Source organism: Sinocyclocheilus anshuiensis, unplaced genomic scaffold, assembly GCF_001515605.1.
Source record: "Sinocyclocheilus anshuiensis isolate Anshui unplaced genomic scaffold, SAMN03320099.WGS_v1.1 scaffold407, whole genome shotgun sequence".
Classification (NCBI taxonomy): Eukaryota; Metazoa; Chordata; class Actinopteri; order Cypriniformes; family Cyprinidae; genus Sinocyclocheilus; species Sinocyclocheilus anshuiensis.
In genome coordinates this window covers 1,432,920-1,454,738 of record NW_015552593.1, presented here as the reverse complement: position 1 = coordinate 1,454,738, position 21,819 = coordinate 1,432,920, and the positions used below count along the sequence as shown (strand labels likewise).

Below are 21,819 nucleotides of genomic sequence, written 5' to 3'. Positions count from 1 at the left end.
CGAATAAACAGGATGTGTGTTGAGTCTGTGGTAACAGTGCTGAAATTAGTGCTGAAATATTGTTTTTGACTGCAGCCGAGAGAGATCTCACACAAAGGCAGTTGAATTGATTCCTCACTGGCAGCATTCACACACAAGTGAGACACATACTCAACAAAATCACTGGAAAAAGGTTGATGATCTCTTTCTTGTCACCGGCATGCCAAAGGCAGCAACCAAAAGCAGCAATGTCTTGTTTGAAGAGCAGAGAAAATGACAGGCCACTGCATACAAGAGTTTGAAAGGCAAAAATAAAAGTAGCAGGACCATTGCATGTCTGTTCAGGCTGGTGCGCTCATGTTACATGATGAATATCACTGGATTGATCATAGGCATCCTTTATGCTCATGGAAGGATTCCCAAAGTAGATCGATCTTTGAGCTTTTGATTGTGAATAAAAAATATAAAACACTTGACATTTGAGGAACCTCAGATGTTGTAGACGAACAATTCCTGTGGCCAAACAAGACATCTTTTCTTATGAGTTCACAATTAGTTTGCGCAGTTCTGTAAATTCCTGAAACGCTGTTTCTCCTGTTTCAGCTTCAGTATTTCCAGTTCTTCATTGCTGATGTTGTTTTAAACTGAAAAAGAAAGAAAAAAAAATCAATAATCATATAATATTTATAACATGGCCAGTTTACTAACTTATTTCAGTAACATTCCTGTTTTCGAAATCCTTATTTTTTCCAGTTACAAATAACCTTTACCAATAATTTTTTTGTTGATGTGGTTTGGTTTGGTTTTTAATTTGTGTGATGTTCTTTTCTGTTTTGTTTGTTTTCGTTTGGTTTAGTTTTGTTTTGTTTGTTTTTTTTTTGGGTCTTGTTTTGTTTGTTTGTTATGTTTTTGGTTTAGTTTTGTTTGATTTTATTTGGCTTGGGTTTTTATTATTTGGTCTGGTCTTGTTTTGTTTGTTTTTTGGTTTGGTTTTTTTTTTTTTTTTTTTTGTTTTTTGGTTTTGTTTTTTTTTTTTTTTTTGTTTGGTTTTTTTTTTTTTTTTTGGCTGTTTTTGTTTTTTTGTTTGGGTTTTTTTTTTTTTTTTTGGCTGTTTTTGTTTTTTTGTTTGGGTTTTTTTTTTTTTTTTTGGCTGTTTTTGTTTTTTTGTTTGGGTTTTTTTTTTTTTTTTTGGCTGTTTTTGTTTTTTTGTTTGGGTTTTTTTTTTTTTTTTTGGCTGTTTTTGTTTTTTTGTTTGGGTTTTTTTTTTTTTTTTTGGCTGTTTTTGTTTTTTTGTTTGGGTTTTTTTTTTTTTTTTTTGGTCTGTTCTTGTTTTTTGGTTTGGTTTTTGTTTGATTTTTTTCATTGTCTTTTTTTGTCTTGTTTTCTTTGCTTGGTTTTGCTTTATTGCTTGAGATATTTTACAGTGACTATAAATTCTCTTAATGTAGATTGATTTATGTATGTATGTATGTACAGTATGTATGTGAATTAAATTGTTGTAATCCAATTTTAAGGGCACTAGTAATAACTATGACAGTTATGGACATTTATTGGTCCAAATATCTGAGAAACATGCAATAATTTAAAAATATATTACACCCTCAAGTAGCTTCAATTGAGTTTTTTGTCTGTTGACTTTTTGACGGTGTAAATATTTACTCTCATCTATCTAATCCATCACAGAAGATAAACTGTTCCAATGAATATTTCCCTTTCTTTCTTCAAACATCAATTTGCACACACAGAGACACGTCAGGAGAAATGCACGAGACTAATTCTAGCCACCAGGGCTGTCGGTATTAAAATCCAGAGCCTAAGTTCTGTCCTCAAGCCTGTAACAGTGACACAGCTGAACACCTGGGGAAGCTTCAGTCTCTAGGGAGGTTATTCTTAGCACCCTTGCCCAAACAGGACTGAAAATAAATCTGCTCATCTGCTAGTTTGCCTGTAGAATAACCTTCCCAAACCTGGAGTCTGGCAAACTTGCCGGTCTTATAATCCTTATCTAAGTCGTACTGCAGAAGACTGACTGAAAATACAGCGGGGAATGAATTGTGCCCGCTGATAACATTGTTTATTTGTATGCTTGTTTTAGCACCTGATTCACTAAATAGATTATGCAAATCAGGTAATTGTGCAAACACACCCACAAAATAAATGCTGATAGCAATTTTTCCTGTCAGTAATAATGCGTAAATATAATACCTTTAGCTTGTCACTGTGGCAGTACCCGCAGATGTACACCTTTGCACTTTATCTGTACCTCTAAAAGTTGCAAATTAGTAGAAGGCAGGACTTTTATTAAACTATGAGCTGCACAAGGGTAAAATGTAAAAAAAAAAGCATACTTGTGTATTTTTCTCAGTATTAATGTGTCTTAAAATATATGTCTGCCTTTATATTTTAGGATATGTGTCCTTTGCGAAGTGAAGTGAAGTGACGTGGCCAAGTATGGTTACCCAAACTAGGAATTAGTGCTCTGCATTTAACCCATCCTAAGTGTGCGCACACACAGCAGTGAACACACACACACCGTGAACACACACCCAGAGCAGTGGGCAGCCATTTATGCTGCGGCGCCCGGGGAGCAGTTGGGGGTTCGGTGCCTTGCTTAAGGGCACCTCAGTCGTGGTATTGAAGGTGGGAGAGAGCGCTGGTTATTCACTCGCCCCATAGCAAGAGGATCTTCATATTAGAGGATCCCTCACATACAGAAGTTTGAAAACCCCCTGCCTTAATGTGCTTATATGCACCCTTAAGGTAACAATATGCATTCTTTATGGGCTAAAAGTGTAATGTGTATGTTTGAAGGAACTGCCCCAGTGATAAGCTACAATTTTGTTTGTTTGTCTATAGTTTATCCATTATCCTCTATCACTTGATCCTAATTTGGCATCATTATAATTTGATGCTGCCAAGATTGGTATAAAAAGTAAACGAGTGTCTCTTTTAACATTCTGTTTACCACCAGCCTTATGTGAACAGTAATAGTGAATAGTAATAGCACAATGCATTCAGTATTGAGGCCTTTTTTACACCGTGCTTGCAAAGCTGGACTGCAGGTGCCATGCAAATAAGATGCATGAGTTTGGTGTTGAAATACTGCATGCTAAAGTGGCAGAAGTGTTTAGTCAATTCGCCCACAGAGTTATAAAGAGAATATCAGAGCTGCCATGAGGGAATAGAGTGACTCAGTTCATTGAGCACAATACAGTGAATAAAATTTGCAGAGTTTCGGCCCCATACCTAACCTAGTTTCTTTGATGGCTCATAAACAAAGACCAATCTTCAATCATTCTGACAGAAATACAGATTTTAATAGAGCCAGCAATAGAAAGAACCTTTAACTTTCTGCACCTCACTCCTCCAGACGTTTATATGTTTTTCCCCCTTCTTTTGGATTCTTTCTTATTTCCTCCCAAACATAAGAAATAATTGTCAAATATCTGAGCTTAGTAAGCCAACGGGAGACCAAAATATATGTGTTTAGAGCAAAGTGAGAAAGAAAGTTAAACAAGAAAGTTAAAAAGATAAACGAGGCAATCATTAATGTGCAACTCTGAGATTTGGCTTTACTTATGCTAACAATTGCTAAATTTCCCTGCTGAAAAGACCAGCTTATCACCAATATACACCATGGATCTAAAGTTTGGGGTTATATAAAAAAGTCTCTTATGCTCACCAAGGCTGCATTTATTTGATAAAAAAAATAGTAAAACTCTATTATTGTGAAATATTATTATTAGCATTTAAAATAGCTGTTTTCCATTTTGAAAGAATCATTTAGCCAAAAATGTAATTTGCTGAACATTTACTCACCCTCAGGCTTTCCAAGATGTAGATGAGTTTGTTTCTTCATCAGAGCAGATTTGGAAAAATTTAGCATTACATCATTGCTCACCAATTGATAACCTGCGGTGAATGGGTGCCGTCAGAATGAGAGTCTAAACAGCTGATAAACACATCAACAATAATCAACAAGTAATCCACACAACTCCAGTCCAACAATTAATGTTGTATAGAGTGAAAAGTGTGCTTGTACGAAACAAATCCATCATTAAGACATTTTAACTTTTTTTTTAGTCACTTCTGCCTAAAATGCAAGTCCATAATCCATGATAACGCTTCCTCCAGTGAAAATGTCCTTCCTCTAGTTGTTCATTCACATCTAAAACATCTAGCATATATTTTTAGAACTCTTTTGGACTGTATTCGCTTGTCAACTGTGCTTTATCTGTGCATATTTCTCTCCTGATTCAGACAAGACGTCTTTTTACTGGAAAAAGCAATATTATGGATAAAGGACTTGTATTTTATCTGCAAGCAATGGATTTAAGTTTAAAAATTCTGGATTTGTTTATTACAAACATGCAGCCTTTTGCTTCACAAGAAGTTAAATCATGGACTGAAGTTGTTTGGATTACTTGTGGATTATTGTGATGTTTTAACCAGCTGTTTGGACTCTCATTTTGATGGCACCCATTCACTGCAGAGGATCCATTGGTGAGCAAGTGATGTAATGCTAAATTTCTCTAAATTTGTTCTCATGGAGAAACAAATTAATCTACATTTTGGATGGACTGAGGGTGAGTAAAATCTTAGCAAATTTTCATTTTTGGTTGAACTATTCCTTTAATATATTTAAAAATGTAATTTATACCTGTGACAACAAAACTGTTTAATATGCCTGCAAGATAGTACTGTATACTAGATTTGCAGATGTTTTATCAAAAGACTGGCGTGTGTTTTAACGAGAAATGCAGTAGCACATGTTTGTATGGTGTGGATATACTCTGTGTGTGTGGTCACGGATTCTACTGTGTTTAGTTAGTCATGGAGACAGCCGTCACCTTGGAAACTGTGCCAACCCTGACATCCCAGGTGAAGGGGAACTGCCATCACAATCAGCCATTGCCAAAATGAGTCAGAGGTGTTTGTATATGAGGGCGCCAGAGGGGTCACGATCCTCTTGTATCCGCTCCAATCCACTGGAGTGACAGCAGAAGAAAGAGGAACTGACATCAGCCTTCCCCTTCAGAGTCGCTGTGAGGCCAGACTCGCTCTGGACGCTCCCGTGTCCCTATTTACATGAGCTTTAAAAAACCCTGTCAGCTGTTGACTCATCTCTCGAGATCCTGGTTAAGTATTGGTGTGCCTTTGGTTTCTTTTCTCTGTCTTTGGCTGAGGTTGGACAGCTTGCTGGCCTGCAGAAGAATGCGCTTTATCTTAAGGGCCCTGACATTTTGGCAACTTTTTGAAACTGTGCAGACAGGCAATGTAAGCTTGTGTCAGGTGAACAGGGGCTATTTTTAGTTCAGCAATCAATACATCATTGAAATCTACGTATCTGTGTAGTAGTGATGGTCTATGGTATATGAAACTCTTTTATATGACTCTAAATTACAATCATCAATGCACACATTCCCATTTTAATTACGTAAATTTGTTGAATGTGTAATTATTTATACACTTTCTGATTAACCATGATTAATTGCACATAACATTGTAACTTTTTGTAATTTAAAAGTCTTTACTGTCACTTTTGATCAATTTAATGCATCCTTGATGAATAATAGTTGGCCTATTTATTTATTTAAAAAATGGACTATGGTATATTGAACTCTGTTGAAGGTGAAAGTTTTTTGATTAATCGTGATTAATTGTACATTACTTGTATAATCATAAATATATTTAGCTTTACATGTATATACATATACAATGAAACACTGAATCCCCAAATTAAAAATAAAAATGTTAAATTATTATTAAATAATTGTATTTTATTTCATTTAATTAATTTTTTTTTTAAATAACTAATTTTAATGTTTTTTTTTCTTTTGGAATTTCCACAGTTAAAATAACTATTTTCTATTTTAAAGTGCCCCTATTATGGATTTTTGAAAATTACCTTTCATGCAGTGTGTAACACAGCTCTAAGTGAATGAAAACATCCTGCAAAGTTTTAAATCTGAAAGTGCATCGTGTATAAAGTTATTGTCTCTCAAAAGAAAGAGTTGACTCTGAATCATTGAAACGAGTCGTTTTTAAAATTAATCCCAAGCCGTTTCATGTTGACCTCAACATGAAACATTAGCATGATATTGCCCGTCCACTTGTTGGTCCTTTCACGTTGGTCTGAATGAAAATGCAAAGTCATTCTTTGCCACTAGGTGCCGCTTTTGGAGCGGTAAAAATAGCGGGTTTCCCGGTAACTGCTGTACACAAAGCAGCACTGCGCTCACAAACGCTGCTTTATCAGCAGTGGGGAACCATCAGGGTCCAAAAGGCCCTCAGAGAGGGCCTAAACTATTGTAAAAACAATATTTAAAATTTTTAAATATATTTTTAAATGACAAACTTTTAAATATTATTTTTAATAAAAAGTCATAATTTCCGAGTTCCGCCCGCTCTGAGATCTTTATCGGAAAAAAAAATATATGCGCTGTTAAACTAACTAGCTATTATTCACGTCACGATGGAAGCTGCAAATAACGTAAGTGAGGACATTTACTGGGCCGCTGTGCCAATAATAATATTATTTATTTTAAACACTGCTTGTTTGTAATGAAGTGTCTGTCTCTAAGTTGTTTTGCTGTGAGCGCTGTCATGGTGTGTTGGCTTACATTAAACATTACATTTGTTGGTTTTGTGCACAGACTGATTGTGTGATGATGCATTTCTAATGAGGATTTTCATTTGAATTAAATTTAGCTATGTTTTATTTTGCTGATATCAGCCACTCTCGCTGCACTGTTTTCTTGTTGCATTTCTGAAAGGCGGTCGCACCCTGGACGAGAAGCGCATAATTTCATATACATAATATGATTTAATAATAACCCAATTTGAAGCAAAAACAGAATGTTCTAACTAGCTTTGTGAAATTAAGGTGCGTTCACGTCATATCGGAATTCCCGTAATTACGAGATTCCAACTTGTAAAAAGCATTCACGTCCTCGTAGAACTCATAATTACAACTTGTGAACTGGGAGTATTCTGAGTGCTACGACTTGTACCACGTGACCGCTGTACCACTTGACCACTGCAGGCTCTGTTTAGGCGTCGATAGTGTTGCCATAGAAAAGCATAATTCCGAGGACATGAACAGCTCCGAGTAGAACGTCACATGCTGTCATCTCGAAATTACGGTAATTATAATATGGCGTGAACGCAGCATTATACTACATGCCTGAACGAAACAAACAGCAGAAGCTCTGAATGAGATGCAGATTCACTTTCTGACAGCAGGAGGCGCTCATGGAACACCAGATACAGCGTTTCCTTGGTTACCATTGTAAACAAAGCAGTGCAGCGCTGAAACACTTGTGTTTTTGAAACCGTGAAATTTTCAAATCGCGGTATACCTTGAAACCGGTAATCGGCCCATGCCTACTCTGTATGCTAGGCTGGGGAGGGGTTTGGAAGAATGAATTGTTCACGTCCTCGTAGAACTCATAATTACAACTTGTGAACTGGGAGTATTCTGAGTGCTACGACTTGTACCACGTGACCGCTGTACCACTTGACCACTGCAGGCTCTGTTTAGGCGTCGATAGTGTTGCCATAGAAAAGCATAATTCCGAGGACATGAACAGCTCCGAGTAGAACGTCACATGCTGTCATCTCGAAATTACGGTAATTATAATATGGCGTGAACGCAGCATTATACTACATGCCTGAACGAAACAAACAGCAGAAGGCAAAGGAGGGGTTTGGAAAAATGAATCTTTAAACGAATCGTTTGGGAGTCGTTGAGTAAGTAAGGTAAAAATAAATGCATATTATAAGACAATGAAAGTGTTTTTTGACCTTGCATGCATTAACCTGTTGTTGGGGACTCCCAAAACCAAAATATGAACCTTTCATTACCCATAATAGGGGCACTTTAATATATTTTTAAATGTAATTTATTACTGTGATGGCAAAGCTAAATTTTTAGCATCATTACTCCAGTCTTCAGCGTCACAAAATCCTTCAGAAATCATTCTAATATGCTGATTTGGTGCTTAAGAAACATTTCCTATTATTATCAATGTTGAAAACAGCTGTACTGCTTAAAATGTTTGTGAGAATGTGATTTTTTTCAGGATTTTTCTGGATTCTGTTCAAAGAACATAATTTATTTATATTTTCTTAATTTACAAGTCTTCAGTGTAACTTTTCACTAAAGATCAATTTAATGCATTCTTTTTGAATAATTGTATGTATGTGTGTATTTATTTATTTAAAACTAATCCCAAACTTTTCAGGGACAGGCCACTCAAAATTACACTCCATTATGCAGTCTCAGAATGACTTCTCTTTATTTGGATGCCATTCTCATTGCACAAAAAAGTGACCAGTTTAACCTTAGTCGATACTGAGTTTATTGACGCATGGGCACAGGGAGAAAAGTTTGAAAGTAATTGGAGAGGAATCTTACTGCACCATTTAGCATCTCAAATTATAGTTTATCCTTCGTGCTTCTCTACCAGCACATATTTTTAAGTGTTGCATGCTGGGCCGAGAGGAAAACAAACCCTGAGGGAGGGCCTGTGTGAGCTAGACCACTTTAGCTTATTTTCCTCTGTCCTCCCCTGAAGTGAAAGATCTAGGCGATGATGATGAGTGCAGAGTTGCACAAGTGCTGAAAGGCAATATCATGGAACACAATGTGACGGTACTTCTGTTAGATGCTTCCCTTTGGTTGACAACACTATGTTTGTGAGATATGCATTGTGCATTTTTTTTAACCTAAAAAAATAGCCAGTTCAGCCTTGACCAGGGTGGCATAGACAAATAAAGAGATACATAATGTGTCACATGTAGCCTAAAAAATAAGCTTAGTGTACCTTCATTATTCACTACCTGTCAGGATTCTACTAATAAAGTTTACTACGGATTCTTGAAACTTACTGCACCATTTAGCATCTCAAAACAGCCATTCAGCTTATATTCCTCCTCTGAAGTGAACAATCTAGGTGATTACTGAAAGACAATATCAGGGAATGCAATATATGATGGTACTTCTGTTAGATCCCTCCCTAGTGAACACTAACACGCACTCTCTCGTTTAAAGTGTATTTACACACTAGACCTAACAAGGTGTGAAATCCAAGCGTTATTGCTCAGCATCCTGAGGAATCTTTTTCGTAATCACACTGAAAAGAACCACTTCTAATATCCAGTGTTCTCATAAACTAACTCATGCATCATGAGTAAATGATGAAACTAAGGGAATTTGAGTTGAACTGTTTGCTAATGTGTCTTGAATCCATTATGGGGGTAGGAAGCACTCATCTCTCCATTACAAAACTGAAATATGCCAGCTTTTATAGCAATATTAAGAAGCATAATTCAGACAAATAAGTCCTAACTAGGATTTCACTAAGTAGGGTTTGAGAGGCACAATTCCAAGAGAGTTAAGAGACGCTATTTTTAAAGATTTAACTATGTTTTAACTTTATGAATGCTAGTGATGTATGCAATCTTAAAAATGACAATTTGCAGTCTCATGCTCATTTGTCACATTTCAAAGATGAAAATTGCTCAGATATTGTGCTACTAAATACAACTTGTCTGTATCTAAAAAAAAAAGCATCTTAAACTTTTGAATGGCAGTGGACAATTAAAAATGCAGTTAAAAAAAAAAAAAAAACATTTCAGGGATGGGCCACTAAAATTATGCTCTTAATGTGGATATTATTTTTAAAGATTTAATTATGTTTCAACTTTATGAATGCTAGAGATGAGAGCTTAAAAATGACCACTTGAACTCTCATAAATCACAGTTCAAAGATGAAAAATTTAACAGATATTTGCACTACTAAAAGCAACTGGTATTTAAAAGTGGTGTATGTATTTTTTTGACTGTACATCATACTGTAGAGTTGGAGTGGCAGGGAAGACAAGAAGCTCAGTACTAAAGCATAAAAATACTTTTTTTTAATATGTTTGCAGATATAAAAAAAAAAACATGCTTTCACATTCTAAAAAACTACTTTAAAATGTGCATTCTGTGTCAGGATTTCTATTTTTGTTTTGGTCTTTGTGATTCCGCCCGCTGCCAATTTACCCAATAGCATTTCGACACCTCAGGTTGCCAGTTGGCGGAAAACACAGCGTATTACAGCCATGGAAGGCAGCAAATGAACTGGGTTAGAGATTGCAGATTCTACCTAACCTAAAAAGTCTCTGCATCCATCTAAAACACAGATAAATTAACTCACGAACTTGCAGTGTAAGGCTCGTCGCCTTGTAAATTGTGCTCGTTCCTGTTGCTGCATGTCCTCAATCTGGCAACCTGAGTGAGTGTAGAGTCTGAGGAGGGCTTTTTCTCTTTATTCGGATGCTATTTTTAATTATTTAACTATACTTAGCTTTATGAATGCCAGTGATGCTTGGAAGCTTAAAAACAACGATTTGCACTCTCATGCTCATACATCACATTTTTAGCGTGAAAAATTGCACAGATATTACACTGCTAAAAGCAACTTGTCTTTAATGCAAAGCCGGGAGTTTTGCGAGACTTCTAAGTTACAGCAGGAAAGGTTGAGAGAGCTGAAACGCAATAGAGAAAGGCAGTCAGATTAAAGACCCACGCTAGCCCCCACTGAAGGACGGGAAGAGAAATGTGTTTTTACAGCCAGCCTCTCTTTATGCCTGTGCTGCGCTGGGAACTAATCCCCAGTGACTGTCAGCCGAATACTCGTCACCTCACCAAAGCTCCTTACATGACTCCACGCGCATCCAGCAGGAGCAGCGTCCGCTTCAGCTGCCGTCCCTTCGTCCCCTGGAGACGGGATGATTTAATCCCCAAAGCCACTCTCTCTCACCCGGCACCCAGCGGCACATTAGGCAGCTCATTCCTCAGTTATATAAGAGCAAGATGAGATGAAACTCATTCGTGCCTGTCCATCATGAGCAATCTTCTGTGGGAATGAGTTCCTGCTCCCCTGGAGTGAGCGAGGTGAACTCTGAGGCCAGAAACATAGTTGATGCTAGAATGCAAATGCAGATGTGAATGTTTGACTAATCAAGCATGCTGTTGTTTTGTGCATACTTACAGGTAGGGATGCACGATTAATAAAATAGAAATTATTACTATAATTTGGTTCTTAAATACTTGATTTTTATATTTTACAGTGAAATGGTACCATACTAAAATATATAAAATTATTATTAGTAATTATATATAAAATTATTATTATTAGTAATAACAATAACAATAACAATTTGTATTTTTATAGCACCTTTCAAGAACCCATGGAGGCTTCACAAAATAATACAAGCAACTGGCAAACAAAATACACCAGACAGTCAAGAATCCAAGGACGCTACATAAAATAATACAAGCAATTGGCATATTAATGAACTATTATTAATTAATTTGTTTATTTATTTCTTTAAGCCATATTGATATACATTTACAACGTTTTGGGCAATTTGTGGCCAACAAACAAACACAGCAAACTTTTTTAAAATTACATTTTAAATTGCAATTGCAATTTTAACACTAAAATTACAATTACATAAAGTAATAAAAAATAAATATGTTAAATTTAATATATATTTATTTAAATACACACACACACACACACACATATGTGACCCTGGACCACAAAACCAGTCTTAAGTTGCTTGGGTATATTTTTAGCAATAGCCGAAAAAACATTATATGGGTCAAAAATATCGATTTTTCTTTTATGCCAAAAATCATTAGGATATTAAGTAAAGATCATGTTCCATGAACAATTTTTTGTAACTTTTTTTTTTTTAATGGGATATTCATATAACAAGAAAAAATCTAAATGTTCATTAGATTAAAAATCAACCCCTGGGAAACAAGTCACCGACGCTAAAGAAACACCCACTTGTGTTGCATCATAAATTGTGTTCTTACATTTTTTTGAAAAACAATAACATGTGACATTTGAGCTTGCATAGCTAGAAGCATCTGCGTTTGCATACTTGTGTACTGTACAGTGTTCTCAACTGCATATAATGCCTTATTGTAACACTCTTAACCCATTCCCGACAAGACACGGTGTCATTTTTTGTTACGGGCTGAAAAGCCTGAGCTTGTCTTGTCTCAACAGATCAGCTCTGTCCCACCAGAGCACAGCCCATGTCTTCTGGGTTTCCTCTGAGGAATGGGACTGCAGTTGGGGAGAGTGATTACACAGGTAGAGGGAGCCCAATGAGCTGGAACCTCCTATCTTGTTCCAGGCAACCCAAGGGATCGATAGCAGGAGGAGAGGGTCTAAACATCAGCGAGAAGGGCTCCGATTACACCTCTCTCATCTAATCAATCAGCACGACTGTTCAAGCATCCTGCCCTCCTCCTCCTCCTCCTCCTCTTTCTGCAGCCTCATTCTCTTGCCGTCTGCTTTCATCCTCTATTTCCCTCCCCCTTTTTCCATTTTTGTCACGGGGTGAGACAAAGGTGTCTTCACTCACATTATCGTCACACCCAGAAAATGGGTCACCGAACACCGAATCCTGAGCTCTCTTGTGCCCTGTCCTCACTGTCTGTAGTAAAACGCCACACTGTCAGCAGTCCTGCTCTCGCCCGCACTAAATCACTGACTTATCCAACCGCTGGCCACGTACTAAATATCTCCTTAAGAGTGCTGACGAGCAAACAGAGCTCAGGTGAAAGCCCAGTCGAGTGATGTAGCGAGGCCGGGGCCGGCCTGCCTGGAAGATAAAGGATGTGTAATCACAGCAGGCCAGACCCGTGTGCTCCTGAGCTGTAAAGGAGATAAGAAAACACACTTAGCGGGAAGAAAAAAAAAGCAGAGTGTTCTGACGATGAGTGGACTGGAGCAGCAGATATTTGCACTCCTCGCTCAAAGTGTTCTGTAATCACTCCGCTCCAGCTCCGCTTCAGGTTTTCTACTTTGCATGTCTCTGTGCTCAAAGGTGAGAGAAATCTTCACGCTTTCAAGTGTGGTTCAAGGATGATAACTATAACGATAAGTATATAATCGTTGCAATGCTATGAGAAAAGGGAAGTCCGCACCACAACTAAAATGACACAGAGGAACAATATATTTGGAATCACTTTCAGATTTTCTCCAGGCGATAAATAAAAACAACGATAGCCAATCAGAATTCACCTGATATTGAGCTTTTCAAGAGGCAGAAGTCTGTAAAGTCCTATAGGAAAGTCCTTTATTTTGTTTTCAAAAATATCATTCACTTTTATAATGTTCAGTTTTTATACTGTTTTGTGAATGATGCATATCTATCAGTAGTTTTCAACCTGTTTGTCTCCAAGGCCCCCAATATATTAAAATAATTCAAGAAAATAATTACAAATGATTTACATAATTACATTCCATAATTTGAGAGCTTTCAATAGCTAAATATTCTTCAGGGTTTACATGTTTTACACCAATTAATTTACATGACTTTTCTGTTTATGATTACAGGGTTTTCTAAAGGTATAGTTCTACATTTTTTTTTATTCACAAATTGCAATTTCTACCTGATAAAGTATTTTAGAGCTATACATAACTAGAAAATTATTTTAGATTTTTTTTTTTTCAAATGGATTTGAATAACCAGGTTTTCCCTTTCTGGTTCTTAACTAAGAATGATATTTGTTGAAGGAATTACAAAATATAATGTCACTTTACATCTTGTTTTTTATTTTTTTTGCTTTATATTATTTTATTGCTTGTTTTTGATTTGTATTTTTTATAGTATTTTAATAGACTACACATCTGAAAACAGAGAGTAGTCTGGTTTCCATAGCATATCTTTATGCAATTTATTTGATTTATGCAGTATAAAAAATTTACAAGTATTGTATTATCTGTGGACTCTAAATTGCAAGTAATTACATTTAATAAAAAAGGAAGTAAAAAAAAAAACAAAACATTTTTTTTTTGCTTACATTCCAATTTTTCACAAACCAGATTCACTTCTGGTGTTGTAGTACTAAAAAAAAAAAGTCAAAAAAAGAAAAGTCCACAATGACTATTTGGTTGTCTCTACACCCGCGTACATTTGTCTTTGATCTTCACTGTATATTTTGTATTTTTGATAGTTTTCTGTCCATTAATAATAAAATCTATGTTTATTTTCCCATTCTGGCTGCTATTACTTTATTAATTCTTGCATAATGGCACATTAAAATGATATGCACAGCTATATCAGAGCCATCCTGGAGCAAGAGAAAACACCGGCACTCTGACTTTCAACCAAACCACTCCTTGCTCCAGGCTAAATCGTGCAACTCCACTTTCACGCTTCTATTCTGTACTGCTCATATACTCTAGTGGGTGGAGAGGGGATCCGGTAAAGAGGATGTGCTTTCAGCTCCCAAACGCATGTTTAACTCTTCTTGACTTTCACCTGCAGAGCACATCCAAGTGGCAATCCAACAACTGAAACGCATGACAGAGTTTACACTGAGGCAGTAGGATCCATTTTCACCTGCTGTTTTGATGGAGAATATTAGAGGGAGGGAATGTTAGAGACGAGCCAGTGTCTGCAACTGCAGGAGGAAATGAACTGAAATCAGAGCGCTTATTGTCTGTTTTGGAAACCACAAGTTCCTTAGGTAACATACTTAAAGTGCAACTCTTATGAGCACAATGCATTTAAGGCATGCTGTTGGAAAGAAAATCACTAATTAGGTCACTTTAGTGTATCAGTTGTTTCTTATACACCACTGAGATTAAATAGAGAGCAAATGGAAACTTTTGCTTAAATATCCTGCTTCTCAAACATTTCACTTCAGAGAAACACACCAGTAATTTCACGTGTGTCCTTTAAAGCAGGTGTTTTCACACTTTTTAATGCTGATCCTGTTATATTCCTCTATATTTACTATATTATATTTTTATATATTATAATATTAATATTATACAATTAATATGGATATATTCATATGCATATTAATATAAATTATATATAAATTTTTTGTAAAAAAAATAGTGTGATAACTTTAAAAACTTAAAAAATGTAACATTTGGAATTTTGTTGTCATTATACTGAAGTAAAAAATATTAAATATTATGTAAAATGTAATTATTAATTTAAATAGTTAGTATTCATTCATATTTATTTGTATAGTGTCATGACAATTGCCACAATTTTTTTTTAGAAAAAACTAGTTACATTTTGAGAAAAAAGTCTAAATAAAAATTTGAGAATAAACTTGTTAAATTACGAGAAAAATGTCATTAAATTTTGAGCAAAAACACATTGAATTTCGAGAAAATGTAAAAATAAAATGTTGAGAATAAACTCGTTAATTTACGAGAAAAAAACTCGTTAAATTCCGAGAAAAATTTTCTCGAAATGTAACAACTTTTTTCTCATAATTTAAGTTTATTCTCAACATTTTATTTTAACTTTTTTTTAATCTCCAAGTTTTTTCTCGAAATTTAATGACTTTAATCTGAGGATGGTTTTATTTATTTTTTTATTGCTTGGCCCTAATCATCTTACGTACTCTTATGCTCACCGAGACTGCATTTATTTGATCAAAAAGACAGTAAAACAGCAATATTGTGAAATATTATTACAATTTAAAACAACTGTTTTCTATCTTATTACATTTTAAATTGTAATTTATTCCTTTCATGGCAGCAGCAGCCATTACTCCAGTCTCCAGTGTCACATGTTCCTTCAGAAATAATTTTAAAATGCTGATTTGATGCTCAGGTATCCTTTTTAAATTATTATTATCAGTGTTGAAAACAGTGGTGCTTAATATTTTTGTGCAATTTATGATAGACTTTTTCAGGATTCTTGAATAGAATGAATAGAATGCTCAAAGGAATGGCATTTATCTACTCATTCCCACCTAATTTGACTTGCCCCGCAACCTCAACATTTTTTATGCACTCTTAAAAGTCAAACTCAGAGCCTTTTTAAATATGTATGCAGCTCTTATTGTATCTTAATGCTTGTCTCATATGTTTCTATTTTTATGTGTCCTAAGAGGGAGGTGTGTGCGTGAATTTGAAACCGGCACTGTGTGGTTGTTGCATCTTGGCTGACGTGTTGTGGCGGAGTGAGAGTAGTGACTCTCAGTGACGCTACAGGAAATGATGGCCCAAGCCTCAGTGGCAGAAAGAGAGTGGCATAATGCTTTTAGAGGACGCGGTGGGAGTGGGCCACAGATGCTAAACCAGGCAGTCTTCCTCCAGCGGTGCACCCTAGAGCTCTAGAGAGGGCGACACTGGCCAGCGGCGGGTAAGCACTGCTAACATTCTGTCAGCACAGCCTGGCGTGACCCTGTACCACAAGCTCTCTAGTCACAGTGCAGCGAGACTATCACTGGCCACCAACTGCGCTTCAGACACAAACAGAGCAGACAGTCTGCAGTCGGGGTAAAAGCTAGTGAACATGATTGGCTGAAAGCTTCATCTCTGCAGGTATCATCTGTCTGTGGCTGATTATAACAACCTGTCAGGCAGTCTGCAGGGGTCAGAGGTCAGTGCTGGGGACAGTGAGTTACTGCATCATCCACTCTGGTAAATCAGAGCCGGAAGGATGCGCAGACAATCACAGGGTTCCTTGAGGATGTAAGAGCACAGCTTGAATCAAACTGCTGCTCGTTATCTGCCATATCATTATCCCTAAATTTGGAGTGTGCTAAATGTGCACTTGAAGAGACAACGATTTAGATCCTGAAGTGTTGAAAATGCAGTTCTTGGTGCCTGGGTATTGCACAACAAAGAAGCGTTCACACATACTGATTGTATTGATTGAGGTTGCTGAGTGGCTGTATTGTACTACTAAAAAAAACCCAAACATTTATTTATTTATGTATGTATTTTTGATTGCAAGTGAGTATTATGATGTTATATATAATATATATGTCATATATTACTTATAAGTTATTATAAGCAAATTAAATAAGTTATTAAAAGACAAATATGGTAAGAGCCCCCCCCCCCATTTTTTTCTTGACACTCTTTTGTTCAATTTCATCTGAATATCAACATTTGTGAGAGACAGTCAGTCGAAAAGTTTTTAAGTTAATTGATCTGATTTTGTGTCTCTGGAAAAAAGCAATCTCTGACATTGTATTAGGTTGAATATCAATGTTTCTTGTGTCTATTTGTTAATGAGGGTTTTGTGGACACATCAGTGTTTTTGGAGTAAAAGTTATAGTTTTTGAAGTAAAAAGATCAAATTAGACCCTTGGGGTAAGATTACCCCTCCCCCCGTTAATTTTATAATTAATATAATTAATGGGGTTATTATTCAAATATTTCCATTAGGGGTGGCCGATATACACGATTAACCGGTAGAAATGTGTCAACCGGTGAAGATTCACCTGATTCATCATGAAAACTCACATTGCGATATTTAATTTTTCTGCGATATATATTGCATTATGAAAAAAAATAAATATCACCAGATGACTTGAATAGCTCTATTTGGAAAAAAATATATATCAATGATTGGGGTGATTTTGTAGGTGAGTAAATCAGCATAGAAAATAAACAAATTCCATGCATAAATATAATAGAACAAAGATACTAATGAAATGAACAGTACTTTACTTTTTTTCATGTAAGTCTAACAGTATTCAGGTACAGAAATTGAATAATTAAATGTAAAATAACACTGCAAAGTCTTCACTGTATAAAATAAATCTGTGTTGAAGCTACAAAATTTTCTTTCTATTTAAAAAAAAAAAATTGTATTTTCTTTCTTAATTGTTTACCTTCACTTAAGCCATAAGCAACTGTGTTTACAAGGATACTTGCAGAGACATGCATTTTGACAATTTCACGCGTATGTGTCATTAATAGATGCGGAAGTGAACGGAATTTAGAGTTCATGCATCTGCGTGGCTCTCACCGTGTCTACACCGGATGCGAGCGGCACAGCGCGACGCAACAAAATATTATGAATGCATTATAATCAGTATTGCTGTCTACACTGGATGCGGCGCGACACGACACGACAAATCCCCAACAGTAAACTGATGCCGCGTTCTATTTATGACGCACTGACACAGAGTTCAGATGATTTGCAAAGTTCCAAGTCACGTCCAGTGTAGACAGACTTTATTGCGCGGATGCACACATTGTGATATCAATGCTGAAACGATATATCGGGCAGCCCTATTTTGGACTATTGTTCTTAAGTGAAAGCAAACAGCTAAGAAAAAAAACGTGTAACTGTATATTGGATCCGGGCAGCTCTTAAAGGGACAGCAGTCTAATATTCCTGTCGTGCATTTTAATCAATCAACAAAAGAGAGAAAATCTCTCACTGCTCTTAACTGAATCACTTTTGTAATTTTAATAAGAAGAAATATATATTTAATTTACACAGTGAAGAATATGCAGTGTTTTTATACATTTGATTACTTTATATAATGTATGTAGCATTTCTTTATTTTTGTCCTATTGCTTGTAATTAGTTTCTTATTCTTATTTAATTGCTGATTGTTTACTTGTCTTCAGTGAGCTTGAGTTTTTTTTTTTTTTTAGGCTAGTATTAGTTCTTTTGTGATATTGACACTGGTGACAAGAATTATACAATATCTATGGTATTACAAATTGTAATATCATAAAGATCTTAATTAAAGCAAAGAGCTTTGTCTGTCATCGGTTGTTCAACTAAATTGTCAAAATAATGAGAATGTGAATATAATAGTTGATTTAGTATTGTATAATAGTGACACTAGTGTACTTCAGTGTATTCACTGTTATTGACAGAATAGTTTCTTTTAATTTGCATGAGGTTACACTTTTTTCAACTTTTTTTGCATTTAAGGACACACCCATATTGCATCCCATCAGGATTTGCTGTCACTCACATTCCTGGAAACTGCAAATTGCTGAAATCTCAACTGTGTGAACGCCCCATCAGCTGTCCTACAGTGTCACCTTGAAACTAAACTCTGATATAAGCAAGAGGCTAAATGCTGCTCATGCAGAAGAGATGCTGATGGATAAGTGTGCTGAACTGAAAATGCACCGTATGCGTGGCCACCTGATAGCGCTTGATTACTTCCATCGTGATGAAAACCAGGTAGATCGATGCAAAAATGCACATTTCACTCACCACTGGAGTAGTTCACTAAAATCAAAGTTCTGTCATTATGTACTCGATTTGAGATTTGATTTGAGAAAATAACAACATATGGATTTGGAACAACATGACAACAACTATACGTTTTGGATGAATTATTGCATTAATCTAACACCAACGATTTTGTGAAGCCCGCAGTAGTGACAGGTGAAAATTTAACTTCAGATTGAGAGCTCATTCCACATACGGGCTACAGCAGGGGGTGGCAGGGTGTGTGACAGCTCTTCCTCCGCCCCCTAAAGCAGGAAGTCTCTCTGACGTTCCCTTCCTGCTTTTCAGATAGTTATAGCCGTCAGAGTTTGGACTGTCATTGCTGCTCTTCACGGAACGCTTGATTGTGTAATACGAGATTGAACAGTGGAAAATAAGAGGAAAAAGACAAGAAACATCCCTTAAGTCAGTGTATCCATCAACAAGCTGCTGTCTTTGCAGAGAGAGGACAGGCTGAGTATTTAATCTGCACATTGGTGTCCAATTCTAAATTTTTCACCATAAATCAAGAGGCAATAATGTCTACTTTAAATGCAGTGGGCATTTCTGGTGACAGGCATTTAGAGCGCCTTAAAGTGCATTAAAAAAGCCATAGAACCTTTCACATTGAGTTAGGCTTTTGTCTGTAGTTCAGACGCTCAGATCTCCAACCAGCCTGCACAGCTGAATGGGAATTCATGATTCATTTATGACTTTTTTTAGACTGCTATCATTATCCTTCCTGGTCTTCAAAAATCAATTTCCCTCACATTAGCAGCAGTTCCTTCTGGCTGAATGTTCCTCTTATTTAATGGCGTGAGAAAAAAAAAAACACTTTACGACTCACAGTATATTGAACACTGATTCTATAAAATCTTTGTGTCTGCACTGGAAAAGTCAGGCCTTTTTTCTTTGGTGCAATAGAAGCACATTTTCAATCTCTTATTGCACACTTGACAAATTTACCATGAGATTTTGCAAATGATCTTAATAATTATGATAATGACTTCACAGATGAGCTTTAATTCCCTAAAGTTTCAGAGCTTAATTTGATAGACATCATTAGATATGCATTTGTTCGTTTTTTATAGCCATCAGAACCATTGATTATTATAGCTTTTATCTGACATGTTTATTTTGTTATGGGGTTTTAAATAATATTTTTAATTTGAGTTAGTTTTTATAGTGCACAAGTAGTTTTTATTTTGTGTGTCGTTTTTTTTTAAATGACTTTTTAGATTTGACTTATTGCAGGGTTTCCACTTTTTTATTTTATTTAAAATTTAGTTGTGGTTTTAGTTGGTTTTTATGGTGCACAACTAGTTTTTATTTTGTTGTATAGTGTTTTTTTATTACTATTTTTAAATATAGCTTAGGGTTTCAACCTTTATTGATCGATGCATTTTTATTTTGTTTTATATTTTTTAATTTAAGTTTTAGTTACATTTATGGTGCACAGCTAGTTTTTATTTTGTGTATATTTTTGAAAACAGTATTGTTTATATTTTACTTTTCCATTTGTTTTACAATCAATACATTTTTTTCTGAGTTTTTATTTATTTACTTACTTACTTATTTTTAAATACTGGACAAGCTTTTTAATTTTTTTTAATTTTTCTAATTCAGCCCATTTCAACTTATGATTATATGCATAACTTTTTTCCCCCTGAAGATGAATCATACTTAAAATAACACCAAATTACCTTTGAAGTTGAAGTTTTATGCATCCAATACAAGGCACCACAGCATACTGCAGTTAATGAATCATGCTATAAATGTGCCATTGCTGAAAATTTAGCAGTAAATTGTAACTACCGTAACTCTGGACATTTATGATTCAGCAACTTTGACTGGCTCCAATCAGGTCTGGTGTCAGTCTCAGAATGCCCACAGAGAACAATACTCTCTGATTTACCAAAAAGACTGACACCAGACAGAAACAGTCATGCGTAATGCAGGTTTATCTCACAATTGCATTTAATCGTTTCTTTTTCTTCCTGACTCAACTTCAATTTGTAGTTTTCAGGTTTAGAACAAAGAAGAAATTGTAGTAAACACAGCTGGGGTTTCTATGAGCATCTGTTGTGACTTTGTACGTGATAAAGTTTCATTAAAATTTCAGATATGACCGTGAACATTTAAATAACTGTAATAAGTTAGTGAAGCTAGCAAAAGAAAGAGTTCACCCAAAACTATGCACTTTACAAAAAACACTGCAACAGTCCAGACTGTAAATGCTAAAGTTCTGGTCAGCACTCTTCTTTTGGGACAATATCTCCCAGCATGCTGGCAGTTTAAAATGAAATCAGGTGTTTTTCTACTTAATGAAACCAACCTGGCAGATATTACACCCATTTTGCCCATCTGCTGAGTATCAGTATGAGCAGGACGGGCCCCTGGAGCTCCTCTGATTAGAGTGTGTGTCTGTGTCTCAACATGAGAGGAACGGGCCTCTGAAGTCCCTCTGATGAGTGTGTGTGAGGGAGTGTTTCTCAGCATGAGAGAGAATGGCCCCCGTGATGCTGTGTGTGTCTCAGTGTACTGTATATGTCCTCATTCTGAAGGACAATGGATGCTATAATATTATAAAATAAACTGGATGCTACTCAGAATTTAAAGCAGCTAAAACTGCTGACAAACAGAAACATTAGCAATGTTTAACCACCAAAAAGATACAGCGCTGGATTTTTTTTTGTTTGTTTTAGTGCATAAACCAGTTCATTCACATTCATCTGTCCAAATAAATGACTTCTGTAAGATGAATTGGGCTTACAAATGCAACTTGAATGAGAAAGGACATTTTAAGAAAATTTCAAG

General features: G+C 35.8%; 1 protein-coding gene across 2 annotated transcripts in view; it reads right to left on the bottom strand.

Annotated features, from left to right (window-relative positions):
- Nucleotides 1–259: 259 nt before the first annotated feature.
- The window catches only part of LOC107665614 (zinc finger matrin-type protein 4), a 112,129-nt gene continuing 90,569 nt past the window's right edge, over nt 260–21,819 (bottom strand). The window contains exon 7 of one of the 2 annotated variants that reach the window (XM_016456550.1): nt 260–623. In XM_016456550.1, coding sequence (XP_016312036.1) covers nt 602–623 — 22 coding nt within the window. In that variant the 3' untranslated portion in view covers nt 260–601. Of the gene's footprint in view, nt 624–11,881; nt 12,708–21,819 lie in introns of those variants that run through there. The other variant, XM_016456549.1, reaches the window with a different exon arrangement.